At 41.8% G+C, this 24,942-nt stretch overlaps 4 protein-coding genes across 5 annotated transcripts; 1 reads left to right on the forward strand and 3 right to left on the reverse strand.

Annotated features, from left to right (window-relative positions):
- The first annotated feature begins 456 nt into the window (after positions 1 to 456).
- On the forward strand, positions 457 to 4,131 carry LOC118775401 (glucose-6-phosphatase-like). The gene is made up of 5 exons (XM_036525310.1): positions 457 to 754; positions 1,210 to 1,319; positions 1,893 to 1,998; positions 2,331 to 2,446; positions 2,547 to 4,131. The coding sequence occupies exons 1-5, from the start codon at positions 519 to 521 to the stop codon at positions 3,047 to 3,049; spliced, it is 1,071 nt and encodes a 356-aa protein (XP_036381203.1). The 5' UTR covers positions 457 to 518; the 3' UTR covers positions 3,050 to 4,131.
- Positions 4,132 to 5,209: 1,078 nt separating this feature from the next.
- Positions 5,210 to 12,829, reverse strand: aarsd1 (alanyl-tRNA synthetase domain containing 1). The gene is made up of 12 exons (XM_036531737.1): positions 12,699 to 12,829; positions 10,977 to 11,105; positions 10,373 to 10,532; positions 9,952 to 10,009; positions 9,584 to 9,740; positions 8,883 to 8,999; positions 8,027 to 8,157; positions 7,677 to 7,743; positions 7,175 to 7,266; positions 6,443 to 6,497; positions 5,907 to 6,001; positions 5,210 to 5,710 (listed from the first exon to the last, which is right to left on the reverse strand). Exons 1-12 carry the CDS (start codon positions 12,735 to 12,737, stop codon positions 5,572 to 5,574), a joined length of 1,239 nt encoding a protein of 412 aa, XP_036387630.1. The 5' UTR covers positions 12,738 to 12,829; the 3' UTR covers positions 5,210 to 5,571.
- Positions 12,830 to 14,332: 1,503 nt separating this feature from the next.
- On the reverse strand, positions 14,333 to 16,856 carry ptges3l (prostaglandin E synthase 3 like). 2 transcript variants are annotated; one of them, XM_036531749.1, is made up of 7 exons: positions 16,651 to 16,856; positions 16,263 to 16,376; positions 15,845 to 15,911; positions 15,480 to 15,578; positions 15,042 to 15,131; positions 14,584 to 14,646; positions 14,333 to 14,362 (listed from the first exon to the last, which is right to left on the reverse strand). In XM_036531749.1, the coding sequence occupies exons 1-7, from the start codon at positions 16,677 to 16,679 to the stop codon at positions 14,354 to 14,356; spliced, it is 471 nt and encodes a 156-aa protein (XP_036387642.1). In that variant the 5' UTR covers positions 16,680 to 16,856; the 3' UTR covers positions 14,333 to 14,353. The 2 variants fall into 2 exon arrangements, with proteins under 2 accessions (XP_036387642.1, XP_036387650.1); XM_036531757.1 differs by lacking the exon at positions 14,584 to 14,646.
- Positions 16,857 to 18,953: 2,097 nt separating this feature from the next.
- ndc80 (NDC80 kinetochore complex component) lies at positions 18,954 to 24,670 on the reverse strand. The gene is made up of 16 exons (XM_036550685.1): positions 24,576 to 24,670; positions 24,391 to 24,474; positions 23,678 to 23,804; positions 23,287 to 23,459; positions 23,049 to 23,151; positions 22,874 to 22,963; positions 22,703 to 22,796; positions 22,519 to 22,619; positions 21,926 to 22,070; positions 21,426 to 21,631; positions 20,890 to 21,042; positions 20,706 to 20,795; positions 20,477 to 20,569; positions 19,957 to 20,087; positions 19,559 to 19,661; positions 18,954 to 19,332 (listed from the first exon to the last, which is right to left on the reverse strand). The coding sequence occupies exons 1-16, from the start codon at positions 24,662 to 24,664 to the stop codon at positions 19,204 to 19,206; spliced, it is 1,911 nt and encodes a 636-aa protein (XP_036406578.1). The 5' UTR covers positions 24,665 to 24,670; the 3' UTR covers positions 18,954 to 19,203.
- Between the last annotated feature and the right edge of the window lie 272 nt (positions 24,671 to 24,942).

The following is a 24,942-nucleotide window of genomic DNA, read 5'->3' on the forward strand; positions in this document are numbered from 1 at the left end:
ACAGCCAATCTTCTGCAGCCAATGTTGGATCCCTCCACAGGAGCCAGAGCAAGGGTGCATGTGTAAGGTGTTTGGGTAGTAAGAAGATCAGAGCAACTATGGCAATTGACTTTGAAAGCAGCTCTCCAGTGACCTTCAGACCATTCTTTGGGTGAGACGCACAAAACCACAAAGCGACTGGAAGCGGTCAATAAGGAAACTAATGAACAGCCAAGCACACACAGGAAGCAGCCGCTATGCATGCCTGTGGCGGATGAAAGAAAGTGTGTGGCTGAGTAACCTGCCTGCTCCCCAACTGTCAGTGACTGCCGTGACATAATGTTTACAGAGGTGTTTATTTTCTCGTTCCACACTTTTTTTTCTCCCTCACGTCCAAAGGTCAGACCCCTGAGTGGCTGGACCACTGTGCAGGGGTATAAAAGGGTGCGCTGAGACGCTACACAGGGACAAGCAGAGGAGCGCTCCCTATCAGAGACAGCTGAGATTCCCCCTGGTGTCGCCAGCGAGCGTGAGAACACATGCAGACGGCAGCAGCAATGGATGCCATGCACGGCTTCGGGGTGAGCTCCACCCGGTACCTGCAGACCAACTACAAGGACGCCCAAGGCTGGTTCCTCTTTGTCTCCTTCGCCGCCGACCTCAGGAACACCTTCTTCGTCTTCTTCCCCATCTGGTTTCACCTGCGGGAGTCCGTGGGCATCAAGCTCATCTGGGTGGCTGTGATCGGGGACTGGCTCAACCTGGTCTTCAAGTGGTGAGCTACTGTTATGCATCTTATTTTATATATATATATATATATACATAACTGCCACTGTAGTTTGGTGTTCTCTCATCTTTTACTAGTGTGCCAGTGCAGCAGCTGCTGGTCTCCACACTGGGATTTAGACACAAACATGAAAATTTACAAACAAAATAAAATAATTTACACATCCACCGAATTCATAATGCATTAAAGTTTATCAGTAATTACGTTAATAAAATCGTAAGAAATATTTTTGTTGTTTTTCTGGCTTTCCTGACAGAATCTGATGAGGCAGAGTGATTAGTGATGTAATGAAATACAAGATAAAAGTTTTCAGCTCTGCATTTATATTCAGTACCAATGGGCTCCCCATTCGGCATGTTCATTACTCTGTCACTCTGAGCTAATGGCTGGGAATTAAGCTTTTATCAGTCGAATGTTGTTTTTGCATTTTTTTAAATTGTCAGGGTCCTGTTTGGTGAACGCCCATATTGGTGGGTCCATGAGACCCCCTACTACAGCAACTCGTCAGCACCCCACATTGAGCAGTTCCCCATGACCTGTGAGACTGGCCCAGGTAGGCATCCACACTGCACACACTCTAAATACAATCATCACTTTAATTGATGATTGTATTTAGACTGGCATGAAACAACACTAGATAGTCAGTTCAGTATTGATATATATTGGTATATAGTATTCACTGCTGGAGCGTAGGACAGACGTGGTCCTCTTTAATGGATTATTTATATCAATTATTATATTATTATAATTATCATAAAACACAATAGAAATGAATGACAGGGATTATTTATGGAATTGCCAAAAAACATTGACAATTAAATGGTTTTCCATTTACTTCTGAATACAAAATGACAATCTGTTTTCTCCTCCTCATCTTTCTGTTTTACTCATTTTTGAACTCAACTTTTTGAACTCAACAAAATTCAAAGCAGTATCTCTAACTGTCATAGTGATATTTAAACCACAGACAGGATTCACAATGTCAAATTAGCAAGTGGGCTATTCACACACAGTGAGGGAATATATGATTAATAATTAATAGTTATTAGAAACAGTTGTTATAAAGTTGGACAGATTAATGAATTAGCCCGACAACAGCATGACATAACCTCATTTTGTCATACAGGAAGCCCCTCGGGTCATGCCATGGGTGCTGCTGGGGTCTATTACATTATGGTCACATCGCTCCTTGCCACATTTTTGAAGAAACATGAGAATTCCATTAAAAACTGGTGAGCTTTCATCTTCCCACACAATCAGACATAGATGTTCCGATACATATCAACGCTTTAAAGTTTTTAACCAGCGCTGTTCAAATTACTGACATAATGATATTGCATTTTAACAAACTGTTTCCATTTTTGAATTTTTAATAGTTTAAATGAAATTCTACAACTAAAGTGTTGACATTGGTTGGAATTACATTTGTTTCTCTAACAAGTGAATGTATATCAAGTGCTGTGAAAGCCATACTATGTCTGCAAAGTGATAATGACTATAGAGCTCTATGCAGCCAAACGTGTGAGACCTGTGCTGACAGCCAGTCTCTTGCTGTCTCCATCAGGTGTGTGCGGGGCACACTGTGGACGCTCTTCTGGGGAGTCCAGGTCTGCGTCTGTCTCTCCAGGGTCTTCATCGCTGCCCACTTCCCACACCAGGTCGTCGCTGGGGTCATCACAGGTCAGTCAACAGGACTTTAACATTAAAACGGGGAAAAAAATTGTACATTTTTGTTTCATATATGCAGGTACAGCAGTGTAACATGACACTGATTTTCTAGGCATGATTGTGGCTGAGGCTTTCAACAGAGTGCAGTGGATCTACAGTGCCAGTCTGAAGAAGTACTTCTACATTACCCTCTTCCTGCTCACCTTCGCTCTGGGCTTCTACCTGCTGCTGAAGGCTCTGGGTGTAGACCTGCTCTGGACCCTGGAGAAAGCCAAGAGGTGGTGCGTTCGTGCTGAATGGGTTCACCTGGACACCACGCCCTTCGCCAGCCTGCTGCGCAACATGGGCACATTATTCGGACTGGGGTTGGGCCTGCATTCACCCCTATACACCGAGAGCAAAAAAAGCAGTAGCGCCCCCTTCAGGTTCGGCTGTATCATCACCTCGCTGCTGCTTCTGCACCTCTTTGACTCCTTCAAGCCCCCCACCCACACCGCAGCCCTGTTCTACCTGCTGTCCTTCTGCAAGAGCGCCACCGTACCCCTGGCCACCGTCAGCATCATCCCCTACTGCGTTTCGGGGGCTCTGAGCACTCACAGCAAGAAGCAGCTCTGAGCTGGAGACACACTTAAGACTGAGGTTCACTGGGATATCCAGGAAAAATGTGCTACAGGAGCAAAAGCCTGCTCATCTACACTCAAGAAAAAAAAAAGTGAAATAGTGTGCCAGGTGTTGGCCACAACATCTTTCGGCAAAAGTCTGAAACCTACCACAGCTGGACAGAGCTTGTTAGATGGATGTATTACATAAGTGCAATGTGTAATCTTACTAGTTAAATGACTGAAGACTGTATTCCCTGTGGTTTGTTATGAGGTCAAACCGCATAGAGTCTGTAAGATCCAGCGACAAGAATGTCAGACTATACCCGCTAATACATGGACTCTTATCTCCACTCAAGCACTTGGACATTCCGCTATGTCCCATCTAACAAAAGGGACTGAGTTTTAATAGGACATTTTGGAGTATTTTACCATATGTAAATATTTAAAGACAGAATATTCCAACCACATGAAAAAGAGTTTGTTTATTGCCCTCTGAAGTGGGTAGATTATAACAGACTGTATCACTGGACAGTGGACTGGGTCTGACCTGAAGGAGTAGTCCATTGCGACTGTGACGGTGCAGTTTTCAATCCAACAGCTTCCTAATGCTTTCCATTACCTGAATTAAGGACTAATTTCTTATCACCTGCTATGCAGGACATTATTTTAGAATTCATCATTCCATTAATGTGTATCAGACTGTCCATGCATAAGATGTATGGTATGTGATATAAAATAATGTACATTCTGTATATTTTATATTAAAATGGAAAAGAAACATGAACTGCATGGTCATTTACAATGGTCAACCCATAGGTAGATGAGAAACATTAAACAATAGGCCTACTCTGCAAGGAGAAGGAAACATTTCAAAGTACAAATTTGAAATGAAGTTACAATTTGCTTTAACTGACATTAATCAACATAACTACAAAAGGTGCCAAGTCTCCTCACAAGAAAATGATTTTATAGTAAAAGAAGAGTTACTAGTGACACTGAATACCATGCATTCTGACTGGCGCACAAGAAACCTCTTTTCTGGAGTTTACTGTATGCATGTTGTACAGCTTCCTTGCTGCTGGAAACAGAATACTGTAAGAATGAGCAATCTGTTCTGGATTGAGTCTATAAAGTGTCTGAACCTTGAGTTTATCTTTCTCCAGGATCAAATGTACCACCAAGATATGCAATCCTCAATGGACAATCTGACATATGAAGGACTCTAAGCACTAAAAAACAGAATGGTTAAACACTTTGGTGATACTTAAGGCCATCTGCAATAGCAGATAGCAATAGCAATAGCTAACTTTTCCTGATCATTTTTGCTACCATTTCTGATGTCTTTACCATTTCCTACATGACTAAAGTATAAAACCGGTTATAATACCCGGCACCAGGACATAATTTAGTCTAGTCTTGATCAGGACAAGTGGAGTTGATCTTATCTCATTGAGGAACAGACTTTGCTGCAATACCCTGAGAGTGTACACATGCATCTTTCGACTTCACGTCTGACTGGCTTCATAAACATGCAAACGTTTCATGTTTGTGTCAACCTGCTACTTCCTATGTATCTGCCTGCATGTTCACTTCTCCATGCATTAGTGCTGGGACAAAAGCATGAACTATCAGTGCAAACACATATTACATTGATTCTTTTAATGTACTTTGACATTGCACTTAACAACACAGCTAGAAAAAAATGCATCAAAATCCACAACATAAGTTTGACATTGTTACTGAAAAGTGTTTCTGTTAGCTCTTTTGAAATGACTGCAGGATTTTGTTGAGAAAAAAGTCCCTCTAACATATTTCAAGCAAAACTTTCTGAAATTTCTGGAGAAACTTTTTTATCTTTTGACAAATTACCTAAAAGTAGAAGCCAAGAATTTTGGAATATGCATGTCTGTGTTGTCAATTTGTGCACTTGCAAATATTCTTTAGAACAGGGCTGATGTAATTAAAATTGTGACAACGAAATCTATGAAGCTATTACATTTTGGTTGGAAAGAGTGAATATCCTTTACAAGTAAATGGACAGCTAGATATCTGTATAGAATTTTTTAATCTGATATGGGTAGTGTGAAGCTACTAGCATGACAGCAAGGCATTTTACAGTAATTCCTACATCTGTATTTGTGTTTCACGGGGAACTCACTAATATGTAACTAATATGTAACATTCATCTAAATCTCATCTGGTCATCTGATAACAGGCTATTTGGTCGCATGGAGCACTTCAGAAGCAAAGCATCTGGTAAACAACAATCCATAAATAATCTAAGTAGGTCAATGTTAGAGATATCCTGTGTTATAAATACACTGTTGCACTGACAGGTATACAGCTGCTGGAGTCTTAGCCCTGCATTGTGCGTTTGCATCTGCCTATCTGTGAGTTGTAGGTGACTGGGTGTCTACATGTTCGCGGAGCTGCCTGTCTTTCCATTTCTGTCTGCATGTCTTCGCATCTGTCCCATTGCTGACGGCACTCCTGGGTGGCAGGCGGGCAGTCAGAGCTGCGCTTTGCTCCGCTTGATCACTCCTCCTCTGAGCTGCGGAGGCGGCTGTGCTCCCGCAGCAGGGCCTCCACCTCTGCCCGCCACCCCATGCGGTTTGCCTTCCCCTGGAAACGTCCATTCTTCCCCGCTCCTTTCCCTTCCAGCAGTTCAAGCACCCTGCACCCCACGACACATGGGAAACAGGCGGGCGAAATTACAAACACATCAAACACAGTAAGTGCCTTAAGCAAAAGCAACAAAACACAAAACTCACAAGCATCACAAGCATATCACGCACGGCGTGTCCTATATCCATATATGGCAGCCTACAGCTGCCCTTCGTCCTGCTGCATGTTGCTTGAGTCATACGCACCTGGGCCCCAGCTCGTCTACAATCCCCACGGGTCCTGCCAGCAGGAACAGGCCTGCGCCCTTCTCCTCTCCCACTGTCAAGAACACCACCGTGTCCTACGGGACAAACCAGGACCAACAGACATATCAGCGAGGGACATTATGTCCTCCCTTTGCCACGCCCTGTCCCTTTCTCTGCCCCTGGAGAGGAAGAAGCCATTGGCTTCTGTCTGTGGTCTAGGATACCCCCTCCTACAACATTACCATTTAAATTCTTAGACTAGTGAGGAGGTTCGTAGTTCTAAGAATATTGCATTCTATGATCAACTTGCAGGGAACAGTAAATAGAACAAATATTCATAATATTATAAACAACGCGTATGGCAGCAGGCTGAAGGAAAGCACATGATCATCAACCAACAAACTGAATCAGTTTGAATTTCAGTTTCTAGTACTGAATCGGACTAGAACACAAATCCACAGCATGTTTGAAAATATTTTAATTTCAGGTTAACATACAGTTAAATGGTTAAAAGGTGTAAAAAAGATCATCTTTACCTCAGTGCCTACTTCATTGGCTACGATGTTCATGAACTCATTATCCCCGTCCTTCCTTTAAATAAAGAAAATTAAGAATATTTGTGAATAATCACATTTGTACACATAACAGAGAAATCATCTGTGCAAAACTTTGTACCTTGGCTTGTGAATGTATCTGATTATCAAGAATGAAATACAATTATGAACGAGAGTAATTTCCTCATCTTTTGGATTTAATTAACATGTGCTCCACCTAGTGGTAGTCTTGCTTTCTGTCATAATTTGAGCACAAAATAAAAAGGCTCTTGTTTGTTAGCAGGTGTTTGATGCTGACATTGACATCTGTGAGTTGAAAATGTTTTGATTGACAGAGAAATGATATAACATATGATGACTCACGTCTGTCCTCACAGCATGCTGTAGCTTAATACACCAGCTAAGAGACTAACCCAGAAAGTGGGGCACTGCTATAGTAGCCATGAGCAAGGTACTTCTCATGCATTATTGTTCAGCAAATTAAACTATATTCAATTATAGCTATATTCAATAATATCAAACCACATAAATGGATAAAACAAAGGATATGTAAATTAGTCTGAATAAGAATACGCTCCACAAAACAGAGGACATAACCTCCACTCTTCAAAAGATGTTCACTCTTTATAGCCTTTAAGGAGAACTCCAAAACTAATTGCATTTTTCCCATGCCACCTTTCACTTATGGAAATTGTGAAGGAAGCGGACTGTCACCTGTGTAAGCAGAATAGGTTGCCCTTGTTGGGATTGCTCTTGAAATTCTGTGCGATGAGGACAGCCATGTCTCGCAAGAGGTTGAGATTGTTCTTCGGTGCAGAAAACAGCATATTTTCATACATTAAGACACATTTATCTATAGCTATTAATGATAGCTACGGTTCAAAATGTACCTTCAGCAATTCTCTGAGAAATTACTTATTTACTTTACTGTTATAATTTAACCTGTCTACCTAACTAGAGTTAACTGGAGAAAATGATTGATTGAAAATGACTTGAAAAATACAATCAAAAGACAAAAAGGCTATGTTGATTTGGATGTACCAAGTGCATACTACATAAATGAGTCTGAGGTGGTGTACTGATGTTCAGTGCATCAGACCATACTGCTTGTGTTTTTACCTCACGAAAATCAGCCTATGGGAGTTTAACATGGTTTTAGGAACAAAGCACTTGCATAGTAATAGCCAACCACTGAAACCACTTAAGAGTGAGTCACCTTCTGCAGAACCTTGACAGACTTCTGCAGCTTGTCCACAGCTTCAACGTGGTCATCTGCTCCTGTCCTGTCAGACACAGGAGCGAAAAATGTGGCAATATCCTGACCGTATTCATCAACAAAAGCAGTGACTGAAAATCTGGGTTCTCAGTCGCAGTAAGACACTCACTTATTGATTACGTGATACAGTTCATCCAGTTGACCTTCCAGGATGGACGTTAAATGCACTGTGATAAAACTATTTCAGGTTTCACAAGTGCAGGCCCACTTGGAATAGAAAGGAGTATGGAAAGGGCCAAAAGAACAGAAAATTAAAATGTCGATGTCAATATTCTTGCTCCAGGTCTTACTTCAGCAAGGAAGTCAGTGATCTTTCTATGCTGTAGCTCTTCTCGGCATACTTGAGAACCCGATTGCCCGCAAGGAAAATCAAGTTGGTTTTGTTCTTCTTTCCTTTTTCAGTCCCAAGAATCTTTATCACCTGAAATTAACAAAGCACTTTGGTTCCAATGGGAAGATTTAATGAAACTAGTGGTTGAATGCAACCACTAGGCTTTCACACTACAGGCTGGTGACTTTGAGCTCTGGTGTCTAGGACAAGAAGATCATTTTTAAGAAAAGCAGCCAACAGTTATGCACATCTAGAAACAGCAGCAGCATCTGAGACAGCGGGGTGGCCAAGAGCTGTGACTGCAATGATCTAGAGACCACATCTGATAAGTGTGCAATATGCTAAAAGTGACTGCAATCAAACATCAGATACATAAAACCAGGTTTGTGAACATAATGACCGTGGTCTTGGGCAGCAAAAACTATAGGCACATCTCAAGTCCATGATCAATAAAAGAGCCAAATTTGAGTGAAAGAGGTTAATGCTGTCAGGTATGTGTGGATGAAAAACAAGATAAGAAATTAAAAGAAAGGAAACAGGACAGAAACCATGACCTTTAAATGAGACCTTATATTGATAGACCTTGATGGTCCAAGAGGGCCACAATGGTTGTTTCATATCCAGCCACAGCACTAAATAACTACTTCAACAGGAAGTGAAATCACCCCTGCTTGAAGGTCTGTATACTATATATCTCTAAAATCAGTTTGGCCCCCAAGGACTGGCACTTAATGGAAGCAGAAACAGCTGAGAATTGCAAAGAATCTGCAAACGCATCATAAATGGAGAGACTCCAGTAACTCAGAGAGAGTTACCTGTAGGTGGCTTAGGTTGGACACATGGGTCCCACAGCACATGTTGGCATCCACACCCTCAATTTCGATGATCCGGATGGGACCCGCATGGTCGTCCGGCAAGCCGCGGCTCCTCACCTGAAAGGGGTAGGTGGGGGTGGGGTTGGGGATTGGTAAAATTGGATTGGTAAAGGGATTGGAAAGGTTTGGAATATCAGGGATGCAGCACTGAAGCTGAATTAAGTGAAACTGTTGTGTTTTCCCCTCTTCTATGCATCTTTTGAGATTGCCCATTGTACGTTTGTCTCGTCCCATGGCAACAACCTCTACACTTTCATGTGTGCACAGAGCAGGGTGAATGCAATCCCATGACACACCCACACATCAATGCTAACACTACTCACAGTGCACCAAGAAGCAGATGCTATTCAGACACATGAAGTCCTTGAAATCATCCGAGTAGCTCACTGGTGCCCAAAGCAGTCACAGGGTACTGACGAGGCGACCCTGAGTGACCTACCCACCCTTACCCTCAGAGGAACGAGAGCAATTCGTTCCATAGCTGTGAGCTCCCAGTCATTCCTAGAAAATGACACGGGTGGTTTCTAACCCCTTCTCTAAGGCTCAGCATGTGCGCAGAAGAAGTGCCTTGACTGCCTGAGCCACCCGGGGTCACTGCAGCAGCAACTGGGTGCATTCTGTCTGCCCCTTGCGGTCTGCACCTTCTCCACAGCGGGGTCATCCAGTGAGAGCAGCTGCACGGTGACGGGGACGTGGTTGCGGATCTTCTCGTTCACCGCCCTCTCCAGGGCCTCCATCTCGCCGGGCTTCACCGTGGCAGTGTCCAGCTCGATGATGCTGCGCTGGCGCCCCAGCTCCCTGCGCACGGCACACAGCGAGACACACTGACACACGCTCTCAAAAGCTCTGTGGCAAACTCAAGCCTGATGCTGGCCTTAGGCCTGCAGCTTCTTGTGAACAACAAGCACTGAAACTGTTGAGGGAGAACACAGGATGCCTTCTAACAAAGACAAGACAATTGACTAAACAGCAAAGAATATGCGAAATAGACTGATCTCTCTGTACTTACCAGGACGTGGTCTTGTATCCAAACATAGTGTCTGCCAAGGCTGTAACTAAGTGTTGCCCTAAGGTATGAGACAAACATAATCATCTATCATCACACTATCATCATTTATGAAGCACATTTCAAGAATCCAAGGCACTTGCAGCAAAAGAGGTCAATATCTCAACTGTGTGTGAAGGCCGTACCTGCTGGCCAATCAGCATTACTCCAAGCAGTACGTATGATAGTACAATGTACTAAACAAGTCCTGCTCCAATCAGACATATAGATTTAGAATGGGTAGGCTGCAGGGCAATATGGCTGCTGACTGCACCCCTAATAAAGACAATTCTCTGTAACTGCACAAGAAAATCAGAAAATTACTGGGTCACCCTTTCTACACCAGTAAATACATGTGATGCAGTGACTGAGGAGAGTGGCTCACCGGAGTGCTGCTGCATGTGGTCGAACCTGCGCTCCCAGTCCACCTTCAGCTGCACTTCTGCCCCCACCTCCAGCGCTGACTCCACGAAGTGCACTGCCTCCGGCCCCTGCCTTGTCACACGCAGGACAGGCACGTCCCCAATGGTCCCACGGTCATCTGGCTGTAAAGTCCAAACATGCAGGTAACAGGTCTTTCATTCTCTTTCATGCCAATGTGTGCGTGCACCCACACACACACACACACACACACAGCACATGCCTCAGTTTTCACTCCCCCTTCCAAGTGACCCTGGAGATTTCAATTCAGTGCATCAACCTTTCCCAAAAACTTCACGCAGGAGTGAAGTAATGTACTCAAATTGTTACCAGATAGCATTGTACAAGAAATCCACACCCCATCCAATTAACTCCTGAATTAAAGAGAATTGAATAGAATGATGCAGAAGCACAGCCGTTAAAGTCAGCCAGTGAGATGTGGCGTCTCAGTGGTTCTACAGATAGTTCACGAGTCCTCATTTTAATCTCACTAAGTTTAAACTCATGCGAGTCCTCACTAATGCTTAAACTGGTTCTGTTGCAGAAAGTCTGAGTCTGTGGCTGCTCACCTGACCTCCTCCCTCAGGGAAGAGAATCGTGTCTTTGAGGGTGACGTTGAAGCCTTTCACCTTCTCCTTCTTCCCGTTAGTCTCCAGTTTCAGCTCGCCAGGACAGCAGGACACCACCGAGGTGGCAAACTGAGACCAAAAGCACACGTGAATGCAGTTGTTTTTTATTCACAGCCTCTTATTCAATTGGTTTCTTTTTTGCTGCCTCGTGTTCTGATGTTCAGTTGAACTGAAGTCAGCTTCTTGTTCACTGCTTCGTATTCAGGGAAAAGGAGGAGAGGGCATTCTTATCATGCCCTCTCCTCCATCATGTTTTGTATATCACAGGAACACATAGACAAAAGTAAACAAACTGAAACTGGCTACCGCATAGAAAAACATTTTGATTGGGACACCAATTCAAATTTAACTCACAACAGACACCCTAACTGAAATTAAATATTATGTGTAAATAATTGAAGTGCATGCTAATGTGACTGCATCCTTTTTGACAAGTAAAATCATTTCGGACCAAGCAAAAATAAACTTCCTCTGGTAGATAATATAAGCCTCTTCAAGTGGGAGTTGATAAATGAATGGTGCTACACGAACACACCCCATAAACACAGTGACAAGTTGGCATTTCGCTTCACAAGATAAAATCATTTTGGGTCAGCAAAAAACAACTTCGGCTGGGAAAGAACGCTATTTTCTTCAAGTGGGAGTTGACAAAAAAACTGGTCTGATATGGAATAACGTCTCTCACACTGAAATTGCCTCTGTGACTACAAAATGCATGTGCCAAGTTGGCATCTCCTTCTGAAAGGTAATTCATTTTTAAAGAGTAATAAAACATCTCTCTTCTAGAGAACAGAAGTCTTTTCAGGGAGAAGGTGATAAATGAATGGCCTTAACTGAATCAACCTTTTAAACACAACAATGAAAATGGAGCTGTGACAACAAAATTGTTGGCACTTCATTTCATAATGTAAAACAATTTAGCCTTTACGCATTAAGCAACTGCGGAGACCCGACATGCGTGAACACACCCACGATAAAACGTGTACTTCACACAGAGATACAGATTTCTTTGCAGATTGGCTTCATTTTGCAAATTAACTACTGCATACGACGCCCTAGAGGAGAAAACGGCATCTGACTCGAGTTCAACTACGCGTCCGAAAAACAAAGCAAATGAATACAACGCTATGAATATGAAACTAACTTCAGCCTCGTAGTGGGAAAGCAGTACCCCGGTTTTGCCGAAGAAGCATAAATAAAGTTTATAAAGCAGGTGTAAACCACCATACAGTAAGATTATAATTACAGTGCGACGATCTGTTTTTCCCCTAACACTTGGGCACACTACTGCTGTGCTGGGAATATGGTGGTAATTAATGAAAGACCTTTGCCAGTGCCAAATCACTCGAGCTTTACGAGCGATAGTTCCTAATGTTGGCGACTGTATATGGTAAGATCCAAGCACTAACAGCTGGGAAGCACGGATAAGGTTAGCTAACGTTAGTGAGTTTCTGGTGAATTGAGTCACAGCAAACGCGTTTAGAAGCCTCCGTTTAATTTGGAGGTCTTTGACATGAGTAGACTTTAAAATACTAACAGTAATTAGTTAAGACTGTACAGTGACAAAGCTAGACGTGCGTGAGTCAAATTTAATATTTGTCAAATTTCATTTATAACTTAGTCTAGCTCTACCTACATGGACTGAAAATTAAATTGCCCTACCTCTTGCATGTAACAGTCCCTCTGACACTGAAATGCCATATTTCACAAAATGTGTATGTGAGAAGCCAGTTACATGGAATTAAACAAAAATGTACAACGTTACTGCTACAGGAACGAAAGTCCGGCAACGACGTCCTATTTCAGAACGACAATGAATATACGGATCGTTGAGTGGGACAAACTACACCCGTAGAGCGTTATCCCTTACGGAGCGTCGCCATTGTCGCTTATTGACGCATGCGCATGACAGAAACGATCCATTTATTCCTCACGAGTCACTCTGATTTAAAACAGAATCTGCCATCCTAAATTTATTTTCGCTAAGGCGAAAGCAGATGCAAGGCACTGCTTCTGTTAGCAAACCAGATAGTTCTGAGACCACCCACACTGCGTGCTTGATTGACAGGAGTTGATCAGCATGTTAAGAAATGGTAACTATTAAAACAAAAATAAAATAAAAGTATCAATAGAAAATATTAAGTAAATATGATACTTTCATACAGAGAAAATGAATTCAAAGATGAATAGAAGTAATTTACTATTTACTGTATTTATTCAATTATTGATTCTTGTATTTATTGTGACATTTATTTATTTTAAAATTTGGCAGGTTGGTCCTCCACATACCTATGGCAGTGTGTTGTGTATGCTGAATTAAGCTGCTTATCACATATGATACTGAATCAGTATCATATTTGACAAGTACTTTTACTGATCCAGCTTCCTTCTCATCCTGTCAATGCAGTTGTATTACTGTTTAAACATGCAGACATTTTTCAGGATATTATTTCAATATTCTACAGCTTTCCTTTCAGCCCAGTTTCTCTGTTTTTCGGTACATTACCCATGCAGCTGGACAGACAGTCCATGGATGTAACTGGTTGGATGATTTGTAAGCACTGGTTTAGTAAAGCAACAGGTTTACTCTCAAACCTAATACCACAGGTCATGTGCAGTTTTTGACTGTATCATTACCACAACGATTCCTACGCATTTTATATATATATGCCTTTTGTGAAAAAAAAAAATAATAATACATCAAGGGAGAAATTTTAAAATTCATGATTCTGCCTGCAATCATATATGGTCAGTATGCCAAAACAAAGAAGACAAAATTTCTGTGTTTTCCCATTAGATTTAATAAATAACAAAATACAAAACAATCCAAGTCATTCAAGGGGCAACAAGAATCATTACAAACAATACAAATATTTTTGCAACTTTCCGCATAACATGGAGAGGTCTGAGACATACAGACACAAACTTTTCTGTCCAGTCCTTGTAGAATTCATTTTCAAGAAACAGCAGCCATAAACCTGAAGGGGAAAAATTAGATAGCATTACATACACGGTCTCACTCTGGGTGACAAGCTTGTGTTCACACAAGGGGGGGGGGGGGGGGGGGGGGGCACATATAATCACAAAACAATCCATTCATACATGAAAAATTCTCCAAGAAGTGCCATAACATTGGCTCCCTAGCTCAAAGTTGCAACAGGCTAAACTTGATGGGGGTGATACAGTGCAGTTAAATAGCAGCTAGCTCCCAGAAAAACTAACAGTACTTTGTACATTGAACAAAATTTAACACAAAAAATGTGAAATGTGAAGAAAAGTAAGACAATATTATTGTTACCTCCTTCAAGTTTGGAATCTCAGTCATCCTGTGGAGAAAGACAAGGCAGTCCTCATACATTTGCATTATAAGAAGGATTCATTCTTTTTTAAATGCTTTTAACATGTACTCATTGCAGTCAAATGCATAAATCTTTTAAATAATAGTGTTAAGAAAAGGGTAGGTCATCATTAATTATATGTAGATATCATTTGTATGAACAGCTTTTTGTCGTGAGTAACTTTGTGGAAGCCTATGGCAGATACTAACATCAAGATCGTCAAGGTCGTCCATAGCAGGAGCTTCTCCTTTCTTTGACATATCGCTCAGCATCTGAAGGCAAAGGACAAATATCATTGTGCAATCAGGAGATGCTCTCAGATGGTTGGCTGAGCCTTTCTTAATATCACCTCTATTTTAACACAATATTTATGGCACAAACCTGACAAGCTCTGTGAAGCTACAACTGAGAGCATTCTTAAAATCTTATACATTGCATCATTTAGCAGATGCTCTTACCCAGAGCGACTTCCAAATAAGTGCATGACTATGCTATGCATCACTAACTTACACACAAGTTTTTCCTGAATACACAAAGTGATAAGTGAAATCAAGATGCCTTTGACTGTTTAGATCAGATGCAGTGTACAGTCCCCTGAAATGTAGAAAGCTGAAGCCCAAGGCTGATCTGTGCTGTGTCCGGGAGGCGTAACGTTTTTCATACTCACATCCATGTAGTGATCGTACTCCGCCATACCCTCGTCCTCCTCCTGCTCCCAGTCTCTCCAGTTATCAAAATCTACCGACAACCAGATGGGCTGCAGGGGAACGGTGACAAGAGAGGGACCAGCTGTCATAGTAGTGAGGCTTATGTTACTGGGCTTCAGATCCAGAACAAGCATAAGTGTGTACACAAACAAAACGCTCAGAGTTTTGTGTAAAACGATATATGGGCATTTTAAACCATGCCTCTGCAAACTCACTTATGGGTCACTTATGACCTTTGTGAAAGTCTTTATATGGAAAAGAGATACTTAATCCACACAACTAAATAAACATAACTTAAGATGAACAATGAAGCCACTTCTTTCATGCTATTCACGCGTTGCCTTTTTGCCATGCTTTTGTCTTTATCATATCTTATTGTCATTGTGATGGGTTCTTACCTTAGCTGGGTCCTTGGTTAGGCGAGGCCAGGCAACATTCTCTTTGACTTTCCTCAGTATGACGTTGATGGTACGGTCATAGCGCCTCTCTCTGGAGTCCTAGTAGGACAGCACACAGTACAGATTCATCTGAAGGTGGTGAGCTCATAGATTCATGACCAAAGGGATGTGAGTTTGGATGCAAGATGGGTAATTTGAGGAAGGCTAATGGCTGACATTCAATATTCAGCTTCAGAATACATGTTTAGTTACACACTTGCTGTTTAAATTTATTTCTGTGTAAAAAAAATAATTCCTGTGTAATATATTACTTGATCAAATTTCCAGTTTAGATTTTGGAAAGGTATGTTCCTGGAAGTACTCACAAATTTCTGGATCTTGTCATAGAAGTAAATTTCATTGTAGATGATGGTGTCATCACATGTTTTGCAGCTGCAAAGAATGCAACAGATGTTATGGATATGGAATAACATACAATATAACCTTAGATACCTACTGTTATACTGCTTAAAGACACATTTCCATAGCATGATGAATGTACTACCATAGCGTAATTCAACTGCAGAGGAATATGATACATATTCTACAATGCCAGAAGGCTCTTATTTTTCACGTGCGTGCACACACACACACACACACATACACATCACACAAACACATACACACCACACACAAATCCACCATGGTAACTTTCTTCTAGACTTCACTGTTCTTTTCAATAGTTTCACTTGTTAGGATCATTTATTAGTTATGAAAAACCAGAGAGCCTTTGGCTCCACTCACCACAAAACCATTTTGTCATCCTGTATGTCCACCTGGAGATCCTTACTGTTCTGCACCATGAAATTAATTGTGACGTACTTTTTACGGTCAAACCACAATGCTTTGGCTGGTTGGCTTTTGGAGAGAAAAGACAGAGACAGACAAATTACAATCAAGTAAGCTCTGCTCACTACATCAGTTACTCACACATTTCTATGATTAACTATAATATTTTATTACCGATTTATTACTTTATAACTGATCATTTTGAAACAAGCCATGCAACCTCTAATTACGTCCTCCTTGAATTCTTTTACTCTCTGACTTGAAAAAAGGGCACATGGTATTACGGCTCTGTGCTACAACATGATCCATTGCCTTTGAGACTAAAGAGTTTGATCACACTTACCAATCATCAGGCCTTGTAATCTTGGGCATCTTGATACTTGATGGATGGGAACTTAACACAAAGTGTACTAGATAAACTACACAACTGTATATGAATCAAGCTGGTCTCCCACTGTGGTTCCCAGAGGTACTGGGGAAATGTGTGCTCTCGACAACTGTATCTGCCTGTGGTCTGCAAGCTCCCGGTTATTTTTAGGACAGCTTGTATCAGCTGCCTAAAGTCAACCCCCCTCACCCTTTTAACTCCCCTTTATAGCCCTCCAGTGGAACACCAGGGAAAAACAAAGCACTTTCTGGAGGTTTCTCCAGCCAATCCCTTCCCTCCCCTGACCATGAGGGACAGGGTGTTTTCTCACTGCAGACTGAGGTTTGAGATAGAAGTCAGCTCATGGTGGGGTGATGGAGAAAACAGCTGTCTGGCAAGACATTCCTCAAGTGACAGCTGCTTAGACAGTGCCTTAAGAGACACAGTAGTGTTCATTGGGGTGGCCAGCTACTGTATAACCATTATATAATTCACAATAATGCGGCTCTTTTAAATTAACTGTTCAAAACTATAGTGCAGAACTGTGCAGTTAAAATGTGAGCAAAAATTATCATAAGGAAAATGATAACTATACATTATGTAAATATGTAATTGACTGTTTTTTGCCTTATCCAGGTGCCTTTTAATTCAAGCAATTATAAACATAAATGCCTATTTAAATGCCTATAAACCTGTTGGGTATATTGAACAACAGAAAACAAATGGGCCAAATTGTAAACTAATTGATAGTTTAGAAGTCCTGTTATTTTATAGATCTTTTTTTTTTGTTTTATGAACAGTATTTACTGTAGCACAATGTGAGTACAGCAGAGGTAATTTCAAATTTAAATTCAAAAAGTCAAAAAAGTTTATGTCATTGCTGTAGCCTGAATGATCCAAGACAGGAGAGAAACAGAGAAGAGCTCAAAGAGCAGGGTGCCGAATGCAATACTACAGACAGCCCAACTCACTGCTCAGTAGAGACCCGTGTGACTAACAGAATGCTGAGCAGAGCCACATGGAACATCAGGTTATTCTAGGTTTGACAGGTGTTATCACAGCCACATTTAATGTATGTGGATATTAGATGAAAATGCCTCTAGTTAATATCTTGTAAAATGCAACTTACACTTTTTTTAAATCTGGGGGTGTCATCAGAGTATTTTATTTCGTGTAGGAAGCTGACAAAATGCATGGAGTGGTCAACTGGTATCATAACCTCAACGTAGCTTTAAAATATTCAAATTTACCAAAATAATCAGTCTGAACCTCATCTACGTGTAATTTCATCACAGACACATGCATTACTACAGTTGTATTCTTTCATCAAATTCTGTAATCGAGTAAAGTTTCAGAAATCTCCTTAACAACTATGCTACACTGGATGGCAGTGTAACGTAGTGGTTGAGGACTTGTAACCAAAAGGTTGCTGGTTCAATCCCCCTGCTGCTATATCCTTGGGCAAGGTACTTACCCTACAACTGCCTCAGTAAATATTCAGCAGTATAAATGGATGACACTGTAGCTGTAACTTATATAAGCTGCTCTGGATAAGAGTATCTGCTAAAAGCCAATAATGTAATGTAATCCAAGGTTAAATGTGCCATTTGGCACATCTTTTGGCCATGACCATTTTACTTTAGTATTTGCACTTGTGTCCCATTGAATGGTTTAACCACATTATAAAGACACCAACTTAATGACAACAGGTCACTTTAACAAATTGCCTCTGAAACCAAAAAACAAAAACGACACGGGAATGTACTTTATGAAAATGGAATGCACTTTATTAAATACACAAAATAAAAACTTAGGTAACACAAACAGTAAAACAATTGCTTTTCAAGGCCATTTTCTCACTACTTTCCTCCCCTTCATGTTATTGGTGTGGAGATTTTTTTCAATTTTATATGAATGGGAACTCTTTGCTGTTCGGGAGATGTTTGCTGTGGGGAGCATGGGAGAGCAGATCGGAGCCTATCGGAGCATGTCAACCTGTCTTTTTGGACAAAGACTCTTTCACTACTCCACTTCATGGCAACCGCCAGTCGTCTCTCCACCAGCTTCATTACAATGCCAGCCAGGAAGAACCCCTGTGCTTCTAGCGCCAGCTCAAATTCATGACAGTTTCCAGCTACTGGGTTTGGCACTGATTGCACCTTCCCCCCATAAAGTATACTCTGTGGGAACCCATGGCTAAACCGCCTCAGTAGGTTATCAGCTGGTAAGGATCTCCCCTGTTTGTGAGTGGTGAGCAGGAGACCACATCATTCTCGGGCTCTTGAGGAAGTGCTGCTTACTGGCTGAACACCGCCTCTGCATTATCTCTTGTGGGTGTCTATGCGTGCTATTTAGCATGTGGCTAAAGTCTTATACAGGCTTATACAGGTTGCCTGCAGGTGCTGGTTGAATTTCTCATTTTAGTCAGGCTGCAAGGGGAAGCCACTCCACAATGTGTCAGATATACCTCAGCCCCCTTCCACCTCTATTAGTGGGTATTTATATACACAAGAAATCACATGGACAGGACTACAAAGCATCCGCTTTTGCTTTGTAGCTTTCCACCATGTCTCTCAGTTCTTTCAACTCGGCCTCATCCTCCTGGAGACTCTCCTTGTACACCCGGTCCACCCTTTTCTGCTGATCCTCCAAGAATTTCTGAAAGCAGGAGAAAGCTTATCATTTCTGAACACTCATTATAAAGAACTAACAGATATTTACAATTACATTGACAAAACGGACAATATTTTATTTTACATGAGCCAAAAATTGACTGTGCTCAGGCAAAATATCTACCAAATAATGACGAAAACTAGAACAATAGCATTTCTGCAGTGGTCTATGGCCACATAAATACATAGCAGGAGTAAAGTAAGGGACTTGCCTCCACATTGGTCAGATGACTGGTAGCTGTGGTGAACACGCTGTGGAGATTGTTGGCCACGGTCCTGCGCTCCTCATTGGTCTCTTGAAGAACCAGGTGGTACCTGAGTGACAAGCAAATCCAATGATGAAGAGGAAAGGAAGTGGGTAATAATATTAAAATATTAACTGTAAATATAATTAAAATATATTAAATATATCTTTCAGTGTTTACTTTTTACCCTTTTATGCAGCACTATTTTGGAATTTTTACACTTATCTCAAAGCATCAACTTCTGCACTTGTGCAAGAGTGCTAAAGTAAGAGGAATGCAATCTTCCAATGTACTCATACACAACCTATGGCTGTTTCTGACACTGCAAGTCACATGAGGCACTGCAGTAGAGTTGCTGGACTTACTGCTGCTGCGCTGCTTTCAGCTGCTCCACAGCATTGTCGTAGCCGTCAGTAATCCTCTTCTCCAGGAGCTTCCTGTGGTTCTCCATAGAATCCAAGTCAGAAGCCCATTTCTCCTCCTCCCGGGCGCACTCCTGCAGGTAGCATACACGCAGATAGCCATAAAATGACAGGCAGTCTGGACACCACACAGAGAGGTATGGAGGTACCTCACACGCCCACATTCCGGACCATTGAATATGACCAGTCAATCTCCTCCTCATTCACAGAGGAACTTCCGATGAAGTGTGCCAAATGCAGGAACCTCTTACCCATTCGTCACATAGAATGCCATACATGCAGATGGCGACTCCTTAAAGTAGTGACATCTCGTCACACCTCAACTCCCCTCGCCATCCCAACAAATGCGTCCTCTACATCATTACTGCATGATATCATATAGATAAACAGGTGTACCACAAAGTGCAAATGACGATACTGATTATATACTATGCACTGTAAAGTCCATGGGGAAACAACTTGCCTGCATGCCATACTCAAGCTGCTCATCCAGTCTTCGGATTTGCTCTTTCAGTTGCTTCATATCATTTGTTTTGTCGGCTACATTGGAATTAACCTTGATGGAAAATGAAAAAAGCAGATCAAAATCACGTTTAAAACCCACAGCGTACAATGGACAAGCCCCTTACAGTCAGTAGAAAGAATCACCGTGTTCCCACCTTTTAATGAAAAATATCAAAATGCCGCGATACCTGTTCCAGGACCTCCTCCAGGCTTAGCTTTTTGTTGGCTAGTTTACTTAACTCCTCATCAACTTCAAAAATCATATTCCTGAGAGGATTCTAGACAAAAATACAAAGAAAAGCTTGTTTAAAAATATTAGCTTGTGAGGAAAATTGCCAGGATGGTGATTCAGTAGAACGGGGACAGACTTACTTGAATCTGAACTTTGTACTGCGCTATTGAGGATGGCCCATAGTCCATGGAAACTTTAATTTCGAAATCCCGCCCACAGGCGTTTTCAGCGGATGCAGGGATGAGCTTCAGTTTACGAGCAAGCTTGTGGTACTCCGCCAGCTTCGCTTCCACCTGTATATGGGTATAAAAGAATGGGCTAACTTCTACATTTGTTTAGTCATGAGATATTTTCATTGGACTAATGGTGGGTCACATGTCAGTAATAAATTCAGCTGATTCAATTCTGGGAAAGCTCCTTTCCCCATCACCTTCTGCCTTCTTGCTCTTCTCCCAGCATACCAAACGACTCCATGCTTCAAATGTATATGGGTACCATGCAAGCTGTAAAGTCACTCAACCGAACAATCTGTCCACCTGCACACAAAACCATACCTGTTTGGCCTGCCTCTGAAAAATCATTCAGTCCCAGGTGTGAATCACAGAGCAATGTATTGCAGCCCATGCTGACACACCACTGAGCAGCATCCTGGCCTTCGTCCTGCTGCTGCACTCACCCTCTCCTTGACCTTAGCCAGTGCAATCTCCTCATTCCACATGTGCTGCTCAGCCTCCTCCAGGCTCCTGCTCTGGGTGTTGATGGTCTGCTGGAGCTCATTTCTTTCGCGGTTGATCCTCTCGATGTCTGCCGGCGAGAACTTCTGGTTCACCAGTATGTGCTGGAGCCTGGACTGCTCCTGCTTCAGAGTCTCCACCTGCAGGACTGCCAGAGAAAGTGAGAGAGAATGATTTTCATGACCCTATTGAATTTCTGGCTTTACACAGGGCACTGCCATTCCTGTAGGGAAACATTACAGATTTGAGATGAAAGCTCTACAGCAATGGCCGCATGTCTGACAACGTTCACTGAATCCCACAGGCCAGGCACCTGACGTCGTTGCTGAGTGAATACCTTCCACGACTGGCTGGATGCTCACATGGGCATGAACTCTCATGTCATTAGATGGCTAGGATGCCCTAGCAACGGGACATTTAGCCGCACAAAGAGCTCGCTTACCTGCGGCCTCTAGCTCCTCGGATATTCCCGAGGCTTTGTTCACAAGGTTTGTTTTGAAGGACTCCAAGTTACTGCGATAGTCCTGCAGCTTCTGCTGATCCGTATGCAGTTTCAGCTTCTCCGTTCTTTTGGCCATTAATCGATCCTGTGAAATGCAACAGGAGCTCATATCACATACCTAACAGCAGTGTGTACAATGACTGGAACATTACGGAATTACATTATAAACTCATGGCTATTTAATGTCCTCCAAATCAGCATTTAACTAATAAAATACAAAAGCTATATAAAACCAAACTCTCCAATTCACCTGTACATCTCATGCATATTGTACGCGTATCAGCAGTGCAGTTCATATGGATGTTTAGATATTAGTATATTTTAGATGTGATTTTAGCTACATTCTATTTAGCTTGTTTTCAGGAGATTCAAATTCTATAACAGGAAGTATGTGTTCCTTTATTGGAGAGTGCACATACAATGGTGAAGTCAGCCAAAGCAAGCCATTAATGTACGATCAGTGCAACAGCAATTTAACATCAAATTTTACAGGTACTGTTTACAACTCCCAAGTAAATAACAGTCATACAAACCGTCTGACTCTCCTTCTCCAGTCTCTCAACCTCGTCGCTCAGCACTCTATACTTCTCAGCCAGAGACTCCAAAAGGGCTTCATCAACATTATAAAGTCTCTCTAAAGAAAACCAAGTCAAATAATGTGAGTTTTTGCGACATGTTCAAAAGTTTAAAGACACACAACATGGCATGGCTACTCACTCAGTTTAGCTAAGTATTCCTGATCCTCCTCTTCAAATGTGTCGGCACCTTGCATGAAGCGGTTGTAGGTCTCAGAGGTATAGTCAAGAAACAGCTGAGAATAAGAGACATTTAGTTAAAAAAAAAGCCTTTCCAGTACTAGCAAACTGCAGAAACAAGACAGTGTGTTACCTTATTGAATTCAACTCCATCCTCAATCTCAGAGCTACCGTCAGAAAAATCAGAAAAGAGCAGGTCTTGTTCTTTCATGGAACTAAAGAGCTGTAAAGAAATGTAAGCAATTAGAAAGATTGAATTCATTTTGTTCTTGAGGTTACGCTTATTGCATTCCTGGGAGAGGACTTACCTTTACAGTATCAATGAGCCAAATCAGTGCCCCAAGGACTTGCGGCCAGGTATGAGGGGCTCCTACAGAGTACATGGAGCTTTTAGACAGGGCAAAGGGATACCTGCAGTGAAACAGTCATAAAAAAGCAGAGATGAGATCAGGTGGTTCACGTCCCAATGCTTAAAAAAAAAAAAAAACTACATCACAAGATAAACCACAATTCCAAAACATTTTTGTATCTCTTGGACTGGTTTACCCCAAATCTCTGAGCATTCTGGGAATCTCCTCCTCAATTTTGGAAGTTGGCAGCTGAAAGGTGGGATCCAGGAGGCTATAGATGAACTCAAAGATCTTCAGAAACTCCTTGGTGGAGGGGGACTGGAGGCACTTCACCGACATTGTCCCAGGGAAGCCCCTCTCTGACAGAAACTGCAGGAAACAGGACATAAGCCATCACAAAGGTGTAGTTTTCTTGCCCAATCAACCATATCAAATCTGTCATGAAAAGCAGCACCCCGTACACCTAAAAATGGGAGTAGACGTTGTTAAAAACTTGCAACTTCATCAAGCATCGCCTACAGTCTCTTCATGAAGTGACCACACTGAGGGCAAAGACCTGGTGACACTGAGCGTTTACTGTGAGTTACCTCACACAACTGTTTGATGCATTGCTGGACAAAGGGTTTGTCATGAAGGGGTCGAGGATCCTTGATCTTCTCTGGACCTCCAAACGTCCCAAATGTGCTGTTACGAGGCATGCCAGCCCCGCTGGCCCTAGAGAGAAAGGTTGGGAGGTGGGAATCTCTTTTGACAGTGTTTTAACCTACTTCTGTCTTCATAGATCATACGACACCCTTTTGAGTTTCGATATGCCCCCACTAACATACCGCATAGTGAGCTGCCAGAACCTTGATAGTTTTTTGTGCCAGTATCACATTCATTCTAATAGTAAATGGTTTCTTCACAAATTGAAAGCAACGCATTTCAGCACTGAACAGGATTGTTTGATCATGCCATATCAGACACAGACAGTTTGGGGTGGGACCTGACTTTACATCCAAACCTTGTCAAATGACAAAGATCAATACTCTAACAACTGTACACAACAAAGTGGAACAGTCCTTTTGCATCAGACTTGCAGGTAACGCTTTATAAAACTGAAAGCTTGTTCTTGTGTTATCTCTGACTACTTAAATCGTCTGATTATTGCCTAGTTGGTTTCCAAATGAACGCCAGAGAAATTGTATGGAGAGTAGTCACCAAATCTAGTCACTTACGACATATAGGGAAGCTGTTAATTTGCTGCTTCTCTATTTTTGTAGCAGGTTAACTGATTTTTTTTTTTTTTTTTGTGACTCACCTCTTTCCAAAAAAGCTTGTTCTTCTCTCTGAAGTGCCTGACTGCGGTTTTGGGATGTTCAGCTTTCCTAAAGCAGACTCTTTGCTTCATTGAGAAAATACAGATACATGTTAATACAGCTATCTACGAAATCTGTTGCCGTGTTTCTGCAAATGAAGACGATAAAAATACTCAATGACAGTCACCTTTGTGGAGTGGCATTGACCATACTGATTCTGCTGTCAGCCACCCTAAGTGGCAATACGGACTGTCTACTGCTGGATGCCCGGCTCATCTTCGTCCTATCAAAAACACAACTTATTGTAACGTTACGTTATCTTAGCATTCACTGGCATCTAATGTTAGTTAGCTTAGCTAGCTAGCAAGCTATCAACAACTGCACGCTAACTTACTAGTTAGCGTAAGATTTTTATTAGAGTAGCTTGCTAATTTAACTATAAAGTTCGTTTGACATACCGTAACCGATTTGTTGACTCACTTAGCCATCTTACAAGCAGATTTATAATCAGTTATCAACATCACTTGGATAACACATAATCAATACAAAATCTA

Source organism: Megalops cyprinoides, chromosome 1, assembly GCF_013368585.1.
Source record: "Megalops cyprinoides isolate fMegCyp1 chromosome 1, fMegCyp1.pri, whole genome shotgun sequence".
Lineage (NCBI taxonomy): Eukaryota > Metazoa > Chordata > Actinopteri > Elopiformes > Megalopidae > Megalops > Megalops cyprinoides.